Source organism: Heloderma suspectum, chromosome 7, assembly GCF_057233095.1.
Source record: "Heloderma suspectum isolate Gila_16-S chromosome 7, 16-S_ref, whole genome shotgun sequence".
Classification (NCBI taxonomy): Eukaryota; Metazoa; Chordata; class Lepidosauria; order Squamata; family Helodermatidae; genus Heloderma; species Heloderma suspectum.
Window position 1 is genome coordinate 32,720,232 of NC_139464.1, and position 12,980 is coordinate 32,733,211.

At 45.3% G+C, this 12,980-nt stretch overlaps 1 protein-coding gene across 4 annotated transcripts in view; it reads right to left on the bottom strand.

The window, feature by feature from the left end:
* ATP6V0A4 (ATPase H+ transporting V0 subunit a4) overlaps window positions 1-12,980 on the bottom strand; it is a 72,619-nt gene that overhangs the window by 11,899 nt on the left and 47,740 nt on the right. For all 4 annotated transcript variants that reach the window (XM_084809547.1, XM_084809549.1, XM_084809548.1 and 1 more), the window contains 2 exons: window positions 9,774-9,892; window positions 7,289-7,505 (listed from right to left, as the gene is read on the bottom strand). In XM_084809547.1, the coding sequence (XP_084665673.1) occupies window positions 7,289-7,505; window positions 9,774-9,892 (336 nt within the window). The remainder of the gene's footprint in view (window positions 1-7,288; window positions 7,506-9,773; window positions 9,893-12,980) is intronic.

Sequence of the window (12,980 nt, forward strand, 5' to 3'; positions counted from 1 at the left end):
TAAATACGATCCCTGGGAAGGAAACGGCAACCCACCCCAATATTCTTGCTGTGAAAACTAAATGGTCAGTACAACCAGAGATATGTCGGTGTACCATCAGAAGATGGGACTCCCAGGTCAGAAGATGGTCAAAATGCTACTGGGGAGGAACTGAGGATAAGTTCAACTAGCCCCAGATGTGATGACGCAGCTAGCTCAAAGCCGAAAGGACGGCTAGCAGCCGACAGTGCTGGTGGTGAACGATGAATCCGATGTTCTAAAGATCAACACACCATAGGAACCTGGAATGTAAGATCTATGAGCCAGGGCAAATTGGATGTGGTTACTGGGGAGATGTCAAGATTAAATATAGACATTTTGGGTGTCAGTGAACTGAAATGGACTGGAATGGGCCACTTCACATCAGATGACCACCAGATCTACTACTGTGGACAAGAGGACCACAGAAGAAATGGAGTAGCCTTCATAATTAATAATAAAGTGGCTAAAGTAGTGCTTGGATACAATCCAAAAAACAATAGAATGATCTCAATTCAAATTCAGGGTAAGCCATTCAACATCACAGTGATCCAAATATACGCCCCAACCACAGGTGCTGAAGAAGCAGAAGTGGATCGGTTCTATGAGGATCTGCAGCACCTACTGGATAATACGCCATAAAGAGATGTTATTTTTATTACAGGAGAGTGGAATGCTAAGGTGGGTAGTCAAACGACACCTGGAATTACAGGCAAGCATGGTCTGGGAGAACAAAATGAAGCAGGACATAGGCTGATAGAATTTTGCCAAGACAACTCACTGTGCATAACAAACACTCTCTTCCAACAACCTAAAAGACGACTTTATACATGGACTTCACCAGATGGTCGACACCGAAATCAGATTGACTACATCCTTTGTAGCCAAAGGTGGCGGACATCTATACAGTAGATAAAAACAAGACTTGGAGCTGACTGTAGTTCAGATCACGAACTTCTTATTGCACACTTTAGAATCAGACTAAAGAGAATAGGGAAGACCCACAGATCAGTTAGATATGAGCTCACTAATATTCCTCATGAATATGCACTGGAGGAGAAGAATAGAGTTAAGGGACTAGATTTAGTAGATAGGGTCCTGGAAGAACTATGGACAGAAGTTCGCAACATTGTTCAGGAAGCGGCAACAAAAAGCATCCCAAAGAAAAAGAAAACCAAGAAGGCAAGATGGCTGTCTGCTGAGACAGTGGAAGCAGCCCACGAAAGAAGGAAAGCAAAAGGCAACAATGATAGGGGGAGATATGCCCAATTAAATGCAAAATTCCAGAGGTTAGCCGGAAGAGATAAGGAATTATTTTTAAACAAGCAATGCATGGAAGTGGAAGAAGATAATAGAATAGGAAGGACAAGAAACCGCTTCCAGAAAATTAGAAACATCGGAGGTAAATTCCATTCCAGGCAAAAATGGGTATGATCAAAAACAAAGATGGCAAGGACCTAACAGAAGCAGAAGAGATCAAGAAAAGGTGGCAAGAATATATGGAAGATCTGTATAGGAAGGATCATAGTATCGACGGGGATAGATTTGACGGTGTGGTCAGTGAGTTAGAGCCAGACATCCTGAAGAGTGAGGTTGAATGGGCCTTAAGAAGCATTGCTAATAACAAGGCAGCAGGAGACGACGGTATCCCAGCTGAACTGTTTAAAACCTTGCAAGGTAATGCTGTCAAGGTGATGCATGCCATATGCCAGCAAATTTGGAAAACACAAGAATGGCCACCAGATTGGAAAAAATCAACTTATATCCCCACACCAAAAAAGGGAAACACTAAAGAATGTTCAAACTATCGAACAGTAGCACTTATTTCACATGCCAGTATGGTAATGCTCAAGGTCTTGCAAGGTAGACTCCTTCAAGGAATGAGAATTGCCAGATGTACAAGCTGGGTTTAGAAAAGGCAGAGGAACTAGAGACCAAATTGCTAATATCCGCTTGATAATGGAGAAAGCCAGGGAGTTTCAGAAAAACATCTATTTCTGTTTTATTGACTATTCTGAAGCCTTTGACCGTGTGGAGCATAACAAATTGTGGCCAAGTGCTTGGTGGTATGGGGATACCAAGTCATCTTGTCTGCCTCCTGAGGACTCTGTATAACGACCAAGTAGCAACGGTAAGAACAGACCACGGAAAAACAGACTGGTTTAAGATTGGGAAAGGAGTACGGCAGGGTTGTATACTCTCACCCTACCTATTCAACCTGTACGTAGAACACATCATGCAACGTGCTGGGCTTGATGAATCCAAGGCTGGAGTTAAAATTGCTGGAAGAAACATTAACCACCTCAGATATGCAGATGATACCACTTTGATGGCTGAAAGCGAGGAGGAGCTGAGGAACCTTATGACCAAGGTGAAAGAAGAAAGTGCAAAAGCTGGGTTGCAGTTAAACCTCAAAAAAAACAAGATTATGGCAACCAGCTTGATTGATAACTGGCAAATAGAGGGAGAAAACATGGAGGCAGTGACAGACTTGGTATTTCTAGGTGCAAAGATTACTGCAGATGCTGACTGCAGCCAGGAAATCAGAAGACGTTTACTTCTTGGGAGGACAGCAATGACAAATCTTGATAAAATAGTGAAGAGCAGAGACATCACCCTGACAACAAAGGTCCGCATAGTTAAAGCAATGGTATTTCCGATAGTAACCTATGGATGTGAGAGCTGGACCATAAGGAAGGCTGAGCGAAGGAAGATAGATGCTTTTGAACTGTGGTGTTGAAGGAAAATTCTGAGAGTGCCTTGGACTGCAAGAAGATCCAACCAGTCCATACTCCAGGAAATAATGCCAGACTGCTCACTTGAGGGAATGGTATTAAAGGCAAAACTGAAGTACTTTAGCCACATAATGAGAAGACAGGATACCCTGGTGAAGATGCTGATGCTAGGGAAAGTGGAAGGCAAAAGGAAGAGGGGCCGACCAAGGGCAAGATGGATGGATGATATTCTGGAGGTGGCGGACTCGACCTTGGGGGAGCTGGGGGTGGCGACGGCCGACAGGAAGCTCTGGCGTGGGCTGGTCCATGAAGTCACAGAGAGTCAGAAGCAACTGAACGAATAAACAACAAAGGCTCACTGCTCATCCAACGCTTGTTGGAGCTATTATAAAGGCATTTAGTCATGTCACTAGCATCTGCCTGCTTTTTTGCCAGCACTAATTAGCTGTCTAAGGGTGCAATCCTATGCATATTTAGGTAGAAGAAAGTCCTACAACTCCCTCTTGTGCATGGAGGTAGTGCTGCTTCAGATAATGATAGGCACTCATCCCTGAACATCACCAATAGAGGGAATGATTAAAGTGGATCTGAACTATAGAACTGGAAGCAACTGCAAGGCTGGTAACAAAAAGAAAGCCGAGAGATGCTAGCCAGCCTGTATGCAGAGGTTTAAATGCTACACAGGGTGGGCAATCTGGATTGTGCCAGCATGCGCATCATTGAGGGTGCAATTGCTCCTGCCTGACATTTGCACATTGGACTTGCTGGGTTGGATCCAGGTGAAGTAGCACTGAAACGACTGTGAAACATTAGCCACAACTGACTTATGTCCCATTGATTTCAATGGGAACTAAAAGTGACTAACTTAAGGCAGAATCCTATGCATGTTTAGACAGAAAAAAGTCTTTCAGCTGCCAGCATACCACAGCCAGCATGGCTGACTGGAGAATGCTGGGAATTGTAGGACTTTTTTCTGTCTAAACAGGCATAGGATTGCACCCTAACGTACCAGAGCAGTAGGATGAAGATTGGGGGTGGGTGGGAGAGTATATATTCTTGCCATCCCATGTCCCACCTCTTGACCAACCACTTCACCACTATTTCCAAGGGCGAAAATGGACCTAGAAAAGGCAGGCTTCTATAGTACAGGCAGAAGGTCGATCTCTAGAAGTTTTGGATTTCAACTCCTAAAAGCCCCTGCCAGCATGGCGAATGATCACGAATGCTGGGAGTTGGAAGTCCAAAACATCTGGAAATCTACCTTCTGCCCACCCCTGTTATATACCATATATGTAGGAGTATGGGTTTGGGTTTGTACCTCCATTGGCATATATTCACATTATATTTGGTATCAAAGGCCCATGTGACCTTCTGACCGAAGTCTGCCCTAAGCCAGAAGTTTCTAGCTTTTCTTGCTGAAAGGCTTATCCAGGTTCCTGGAAGTTTCTGTCAAGCACATAAGGCCTATGCTCTCTTACAATAAAAGTTTGTTTTAAGTTGGAAATACAGATTCTTAAAAGAAACAACCCTATGCCTTCCAAAAACACCAACTGCCTTGGCTCTAAATTGGTGAAATTACTATATTGAGAAACAGAGACATATCCTAGGAAACGAGTGAACTTAGCAGTCACCTCCCAACATGACTAATTTGGACTGTTAGGAAAGAGGTTTCCCAACTTTTGAACTGTATTTTCATTGAAAGTTTATTTGGCCAACATGAGACATGTTCTTCTTGCTCAAGACTGCGTGCTAATAAAGCCAGCGTATTTGCTAATCACTTGCTAATCTGGTTCCTGCAAGCTCATTTCAACATGTTACCTGAAACTGAGTGGTTCTGTGACATTATAGGACATACACGTCCATGGGGCAATGGCTGTATTTTTGCTCTGTCATTGTTCCAACCAGCCTTATCTGTATTGCCTGAAGTCTCTGCCTGTATGGCTTTCCTTCCATCTGGCTTTCATAAACCAAATTCTTATGGGAGAGTCTCGCAATGTTGGCAGACCCAGAGGCCCTACACCATAAGACCTCTTTTAACCCAAGGGCCAAATTCCATTTTGGAGAAGCTCTTGGGGGCTACATTCCGGTGGGCAAAAGGGGGCAGGACCAAAAAATACCCCAAATACCAGCATGTTCTGGCTTAAAGCTCTTACTGCCAGAAACTAAACCCCATTCTACCTTTTAGAATGGGGAAAAACTGCACAAAAGCTATGAAAACACCAAATGATTGGTGGTCGGTGGAAAGGGGGTGGGGCCAAGGAACTCCAGAGGGCTGATTGGAATTGTGTTTACAAGGCTTTTCTACATGAAGCTTTCAACCCGCACCTTTACCGATGCTTCTGGATTCTTTGCAGGATTAAGTTCGGCACTTTTATACTTTTTTTCAGGGGGTTTCTTCCTCTGCCTTTCTATATGTTCCATTACACAGCCACTAGGTAGCACTGTGGTACAGTGGAATTACACAGTTACACAACATTTCTTTAGCATTACAGAGGCCATTCAGAAAAAATATCACACTTCCCTCATTAGGAAAAAACCTGCAATAATGGTTGCAAAGCATGGGACGGGTCCTGAAGGGCTGTCGTGTAAAGGACCCACAAACTTCTGTGAGTGAGCAATCACAAGCACACAATAAAAGCCTCATGTAGAAAGGCCCACCATCTATTGAGAAATTCTGATTCAGCGGAAATGTGTCCAACTCATGGAGCTATCTCTTTGAATCCCCAACCATAAAATTTATGTAATGGGCTAAAACAGGTAGAGAACCTATAGCTTTCCAGATGGTGTTGGCTTACAGCTCCCATCATTCCTGCCCATTGGCCATGCTAGCTGGGGCTGATGAGAGTGGGATTCCAACAACATATGGAAGGCTGCAGATCCCTCCCCTCTGGTCTAAAACCTACAGGAGTTAAAGAAGCTGGAAGAGGCTGTACATGTTAAACCACAGGAGAACATTACAGAGAAGGACCTCTGAGTGAGCAACAGTCAATCGAAGATCTGCTGTAACTGAGCTGAAGAGCAATCCTATGGTCCCTGGGAGAATGTTCCAGAGACCATAGGATTGGTTGGAGACCGCCTCCCAAGGCCACAGACACTGCCACGACCTCGGGAGGGGGACTCTGAGTTATGATCCTCCTTTCCCACCCCTTCGCTGCTGCCACGGGAAGATCTGTGCTGGCTGCTTCCTAAGGTTGTAAAAGCGGCTTCAGAGAGCTCAGAACAGGGGCATTTTTGTGGGCAAGGAGGAGAGGGGAAGGAAGGGGAGGGGAGAGGCCAGGATATGAAAAATCTTATGGCCTCTCCAGCCTCAGCCCAGCCCCCGCCAGTATGCCATCTCTAGACGAGTTCAAAGGCCAGTCTAGAGGGAAAACATTTAAAAGGAGGATGGAGAGGCAAAAATCACTTCCATTGCTACTCCTGCCCTGCTGGCAGCAGCCCAGCAGGGCACTGGATTTGCAGAAGCCTCCGAGATTGGAGACTTCCTCTGAAGCTAGCTAACTCCCTGGTCTTCACTCACCTGCAGCCCTGGAACAACCTGATTAGTTCTAGCATGGGGGAAATGAACAGAAACAATGGATGAGTACTAGGGAAGTAAAAGAGGAAGAAGTGTTTATAATTCTAAACATTTGGCCCTGCAACCAATGCAACCATTCATGGTATGTCCTGAGTTAAGGGATTCTACTATAATAAGTGTCACATTAGGGTTAACTTAACTAAAGGCAAGGTGATACGATCAATTTACTTTAAAGAGAAAAGTCACCTTGTGGTAACCTTTCCCTGTAAAGCAAATTGAGAGTATCACCTTGCCCTTAGCTAAGTAAACCCTACTGCACAATTGTTATTACCACAAGGTGACCTTTCCCTTTAATTTCTCCAGGGATTGTTTTTACTGGTTTTTATCCATGTGATCCTACATGCTGAAACTGAGATACAACCACAAGAAACTCAATCACTAAAAAAAAACCCCACTTCTCACAACGTAAGGTTGGATTTTCTGTAGTTGTACCGCAGTCTCATCATGTTGGAAGACATGGGTAAAAGCAAGTCACTATTTCTTAAAAAAAATTAAAGGGGCAGGTCGCTTGGTGAAAACATTTCCTGTAAAAAGGTAACCTATAAATTCACTCTGTGTCTGACTGGTGTACTTCCTCAAGTAAGTAACAGGATTCTTGGGTGCAGAGGAGAGGGAGAGAGGCAAAAAAGACCTCCGGGCCTGCCCCAGCTGGATCCTCAGAGCCATCTACCATCAACTATCCTGTGGGAAGGATTTCAGAAGAAAGAGGGAGGTAGATGAGGACAACCCCAGACATCTGGTGCTGTTCCATCTGGACTTTCCCTACCCCCAGTGCCATAGTCCAGCATCTGCCCCAAGGGAAGGATCCTGACTATACACATGTTAATATTGTTTGTTGTGGTTTTATTGTTTTTAAGTTCCTTGCAGGTGGCCTTGGTAGGATGAATTATGAAAAGGCGGCATATAAATAATTGCAATGAATGAATGAATGAATGAATGAATGAAGACAAGGTGTCCATACCTGATGCTCGTATAGAGGACGATTTGTCTGGTCACTGTAACTAAACAGAAACATGTTGATGAAGTGGATGAGGATGCTTGGGGCAAATTGGGCACTTTGGGCATTGTACTTGCACCACTTGAAAATAATCATGAAAACGAGGTAACCAAATAGGGAGAGGATGAAGATCATCTCTGGAATGAACTGCAGGAAGATGTTGATGGTTTTCTTGAAATAACTGGGAAGACACGAGCCAAGAGAAGGAAAAGCATTGGTGTGGAGGGTCAGTGGTCACTGTGGAAGCAAAGAGTGTGGGGAACACGTGGTCCTCCAAATGTTAATGAACTCCAGCCCCTATCTGCCCAGCCAGTGTGGCCAATGGTCAGGGATGATGGGAATTGTAGTTCAATCAGGGCTGGCACCAAGGGTAGGCATGATTGGGCACTTGCCGAGGGTCCAAATCTCAGCAGGGGCCCACTGATAAGAGCTCCCTGGACTTGCTCCACCACTGCAACCTGCATTGTTCACAGTACGTGCCACTGCCTACCTGTTCACGGGCTGTCTGCCCATCAAGCAAGCAAGTGGCAGTGATAATGAGAAAGTGGAGGAAGAGTGGGAGCTGGTTGACTTAGATTCCTGCACTGAGCAGAGGGTTGGACTCGATGGTCTTATAGGCCCCTTCCCACCCTACGATTCTATGGTTCTGTGATTCTAAGGAGGCCCACTGAGGGTGTCTTGCCCCAGGGCCCTCAAAATCCTGGAGCTGGCACTGATCTGGAAGGCCACAGATTCCCAACATCTGGGTTATAGGACGATGTAGAAGGAAGAAGAAAACCTGGGTCATATAAAAATAATCTCTTGGTTTATTTTGGAATGGTGATGCCAACAGAAACCAACTGCATCATGTAGAGGTCATCTGGCTCAATCAGCTCTACATCATGTAGAGGTCACATGGTCAATCCATGCTGAATGACTTAAAAAGTAGCTCATCTCACCACAAAACAGGATAGTGGTGCAATCCAGAGGTGGGGAGCCTGTCGCCTTCTAGATGTTGTTGGATTACAAGTCCCATCAGCCCCAGCCAACACTGTAAATTGTCAGGGATTGTGGAATTTGTAACCCAGCAACATCTGCTGGAAAGTCACATGTTGCCCAACCCTGGTGTAATCAACACAGTCTCAGTTGCCAGAGACCTTTGCACTGGGAATTTCCTGTTAGGAAGGACCAGAGCACCTAAGGAAGGCCAAAGGAGCAGCTTTTTTGCTTCCACCCCAGTTGCCACTGAAGGGGAAATTTGGGGGAAAGGGAAAAGGGAGTCTGCAAAGGAAGGCAAAGGAGAGAAACCAGCTGCAAGGGAACTTGACGAGAGCGGCAGGCTGGCAGGGAACCATTTGGAACAGGCAAGGCCTTTCCAAGATTTCAAAGAACTCTCGGGAAAAGCCCAAGCTCCAGAAGAATGGGCTGATTCCTCCAAATCAAAATGGAGAAGTTGGCTCATCTCTGTCAGGAAGTGGAGCAGGACGAGAAGGGGCAGAACGAGGAGCCATGTTAGTGTGGTGCTACTTTGTATATAGGTAAAATCTGCTGCTAATAGGGAGGGGAAATTATATAGCAGGGCTGAGCAACCAGAATAGGAGGGGGCCCTGGATGACACCCCCCCCAGCTCTTTCTTTTTTTGTCATGAAATCTTACTTTATTTTGAAACAATGTTAACAAAATCAGTGCAACAAAAAGAAGAACATACATAATAATAAATCATGATCGCTAAAGAAACAAAGGAATTCCCAAACTAAATAACTAATATGCTTATGGAACATCCATAGTAAATAGTGTGGCCACACCCTCTGGCGTTATTTGTCCCCAGAGTGTGTGTTGGATGATCATCCTGGCACATCTCCCAGGAACCGGCTTCACAGCATGCAGGTCTTCTCCCATCCAAAAAGGCCCACCTGTGGCAAGAATGCTTGGCCTGCCCTGCACCTTCTTCCATTGGGAATCCCTCTCCCAGACTCCTCACAAAGCCCCCCCCCCAGCCTCCAGGGCCTGTATGGGCAACCTCTGCAGGCTGCATTAGGCCTTTAGGCCAGATGTTGCCCTCCGCTGTTATATGGGGACCAGAAAGGACAGCAGCCAATCACACAGAAGGCGAAGGGCTGGAGCAGTAGAAAGTGGTGTTGAAGCTGCTTGGCTCCTGGGCTTACAGTTTCACATAGAGGCTGGCACAGCAAGGGCTACCTCTGGCTATTGACCCTGAAAATACTAGCAACCCTCAGGCTGTCACTGGGAGATCTGGACACTGAAGAGGTGGTTAGATGAAGGTAAGGGTGAGATACCAGAGATCATAAATTTAAACAAAATGGAGGGAACTGGGACTGGGGACTGTGAAGTCTCCAAAGCCAGGATGTGAAACAGGGTTTTGATTCAGAATTCCCAGCAGGCTCACAAATGATTCACAGTAGTATATCGCAACAAGCAATATTTGCAACTACGAGACACTAAAACTTACACATGGTTGAAGAGACTAAGTATCACGCCAAAGACCATGTGTGTGATCCCCATGATGACGGACATCTTCATTTTGTAGGAGTTCAAGAATGTCAGCTTGTTGCTTGCGATGTTCCAGATCTTGGAGAAACAGGTAAGTAGGTGAGCGAACAAAAGAAAATAACAATTAGAAGTGAGGGCCTGTAAGGCCGTATGAGAAGTTTAACTTTATTTTTAACTTAAGTTTATCCCACACAAGTTTAAAAGAAGTGCCATCCATCCTTTCTGAACTCTGTGGGACTACAGAAATATGCTGAACTCGGACTGCATCATTTTGCAGAAAGAAAACCGCCTATCATCCAAGAACATCAGAGGAAAATATTAGCCTTATTTTAAGAAACAGAGAAGCTAAGTCAACATACAAATAAATTGATTTACGGTCACCCAACTGGGCAAAGACTTCAGATTCAAGATCTCCTGAGCTGGGTTGGAGAAGCAGAATCCAAATGTTCTGATAATCAGCATTTGCGTTGCTCAATAGTCATAATATTTGATTACAAAAAAAAGAGAGAGAGAGAGCGAGAGAGAGATCTTGGATATTGGGATCATTATATCAGTGTAGCTGTCCCTGCTTCTTATCGCTACTCAACAGAAGAGCCATTTTATAGAGAAACAGGCAGCAAAGCTTCTACTGCAAGGCAAAACGTCCAGCTACAAGTACAGAATTTCTGAATGCTCTCCATTACGGGGGGTGAGGGTGGAGATGCTTGCATGTAGAAAAATAGCAGGCCAGGAAGAAGCGTCTGAGAATACAGTTTTCAGGGGCTTCTTTACCTGCCTATTAATGCACTTAATCAAATTTAAATAAATTATTACATAAATTTCGCATATCCAGAAAAGCTTAGTATGGGTGCCTCTGGGAGGATGTTGAATGGAATGTGAGAAAACTCCCAACTTAATATAAATTGTAAGTCAGTGTTAAAAGGAAAAGCGTCCCTGACCCTCTTCACCCTCCTTCCCCACCCCTGACTCTGCCCGGCTGCAACCCAGACCTGCCACGTTCCTCCTCCCTGGTGCCACCTAACCCCCAATGAGAGTTCTTTTCTACCTGTTCCCCCTGATCAGGGCCAGCGTCAAGGATAGGCAACTTTGGGCACCTGCCAGGGGCCCACACCCCAACAAGGGCCCACTGACAAGAGCCCCTTGGAGTTGCTCCTCCTCTTCACCATTGCAGCCTGCTTGTTCACCTGCCTCTCGCACTGGCCTAGTCAATGATGGTGGTGAGAAGGAGGAGGAGGAGATGCTACTGCCTACTTGCTCCCGGGCTCTCTGCCTGTCAAGCGAGTAAGTGGCAGCAATAATAAGAAAGAAGATAAGGAGTAACAAAAGACCACCTGTCCATTATTTAGCCAGGCATACTGATATCCCCACTCTTGTCACTGTCCTTGTCAATTTCATGCTCAACTTCTGGGCTTCCCTTGATAGTGCACACCTTCTTTAAAAGGCTGCTTCACATTCTACTGAAGTAAGAATGCCCACCCCTTAAGCTTCTCCTCTCCTGCAGCCGCCAGCTGCGTTCGGCTCCCCCACCCACCCACCTATGTGCTTGTCGCTTCCCTCCACTGGTCTCCATTGCTAGCTGTCACATATACATATGGACTGCAGAGCAGTGAGCAGGATCGCCAAGCATACACAAATGTCATGGCAAAGCAGTAAAACAGAGGGGGAAATTGTGCAAATTTCAAGGCGCAGCAGTAAAACTAACAGGGAAATTGCGCAAATCTCATGGAAAAGCAGTTTTTACCTAATTGTTTTACATTTTGAATCTTAAATTTTTTTTAGACATTTTATTATACTGTTGTATTATAATGTTTACAATGTTGTAGTTTTTGTATTTTTCTGTGAATTGTTGCAAATCACCCCAAAAGTCTCAGCTATTGGGCGGGACATAAATGAAATGAAATCAATAAGGGGAAAACTGCACAAATTTCAAGGCAGAGCAATAAAGCGAAGCGGGAAATTATGCAAATTTCCTAGTGGCAAATGTCACTCCTGCACACTTGTGCAGGATTAGAAAAAAAAATGCAAATGTGTTCAGAACATTCTCTGGTGTCCTTTCTTCTCTGATTTTTAGGAGCATGGTGCTGAGAGCACTGAGAAGGGATGAGGAAGGATAGTGGCGGTACTAGCAAGATCGCAAGGAGTGGCAGGGGTTTTCACTGCTCTTGCCAGGTGGCTCTCTAGCCAGACCCAACAATCTACAATGAAGACACCCTGCTGGGTTTGGATGTCAGAACAATCCACTGTGGGTATGAACAACCCAACAACAAGCCATGGGGTGTAGTGGCTAGAGTGCTGGACTGGAGTCGGGAGATCCGGGTTCTAGTCCCCTCTCGGCCATGGAAGCTCACTGGGTGACTTTGGGCCAGTCACAGACTCTCAGTCCAACCCACCTCACAGGGTTGTTGTTGTGAGGATAAAATGGAGGAAGGAGGAGGATCATGTACGCTGCCTTGAGTTCCTTGGAGGAAAAAAGGCGGGATATAAATGAAATAAATAAATAAATGGGTTCACAAGGGTGGCTTGTTCATGAAAAATAAGCCACCCTGCGGAAACCGCACCAGGTTCCCACAAAATGACAACCCACTATATCTGGTGGGTTGTCATGCCTTGAGAACCAGGCCATTGCATCCATGTGAAACATTGTCAGGGATTCAGCTCCACGTAACAACTCTTGTGGACAAACATTGGGCGCAGATCCATTCCTGCAGCCTGCCTGCTCTCGGTGGATGGCACATTTAGGCTGGGTGGCAGGCTGGCCTGCAGGAAGCTGGTGAGCGAATTTCCTGCCTTTGAGTAGCTCTGGACTGCAAGTTTTGATTCCCTTGCAATGATGCAATTCTATACGGCAGGGGTGAAGAACCTCTTTCAGCCTAACAGCTGAAGTCAATTTCAGAGAAGCTCTCCTGGTCTGCATTCCAGTGGCAGGTGAGGCCCAAATGCCAAAAATGCCAGCACATTTTAGTTTACAGCTCTAAGTATCAGTAACTAAGAATCCCAAGACCAGTTAAAACCTTATGCTATGCTGGGAGTAGAGTACTTTCTTAATCTGGCGCTGAAAGGATGACAATGTTGGCACCCTTATGCAAACTTCAAAATTGCTGTTAACTGTACTTTTTACGCCTGGTTAATCTTCTTCTGCCAAGTCTTCTTTGCTGAAAGGCAGCAT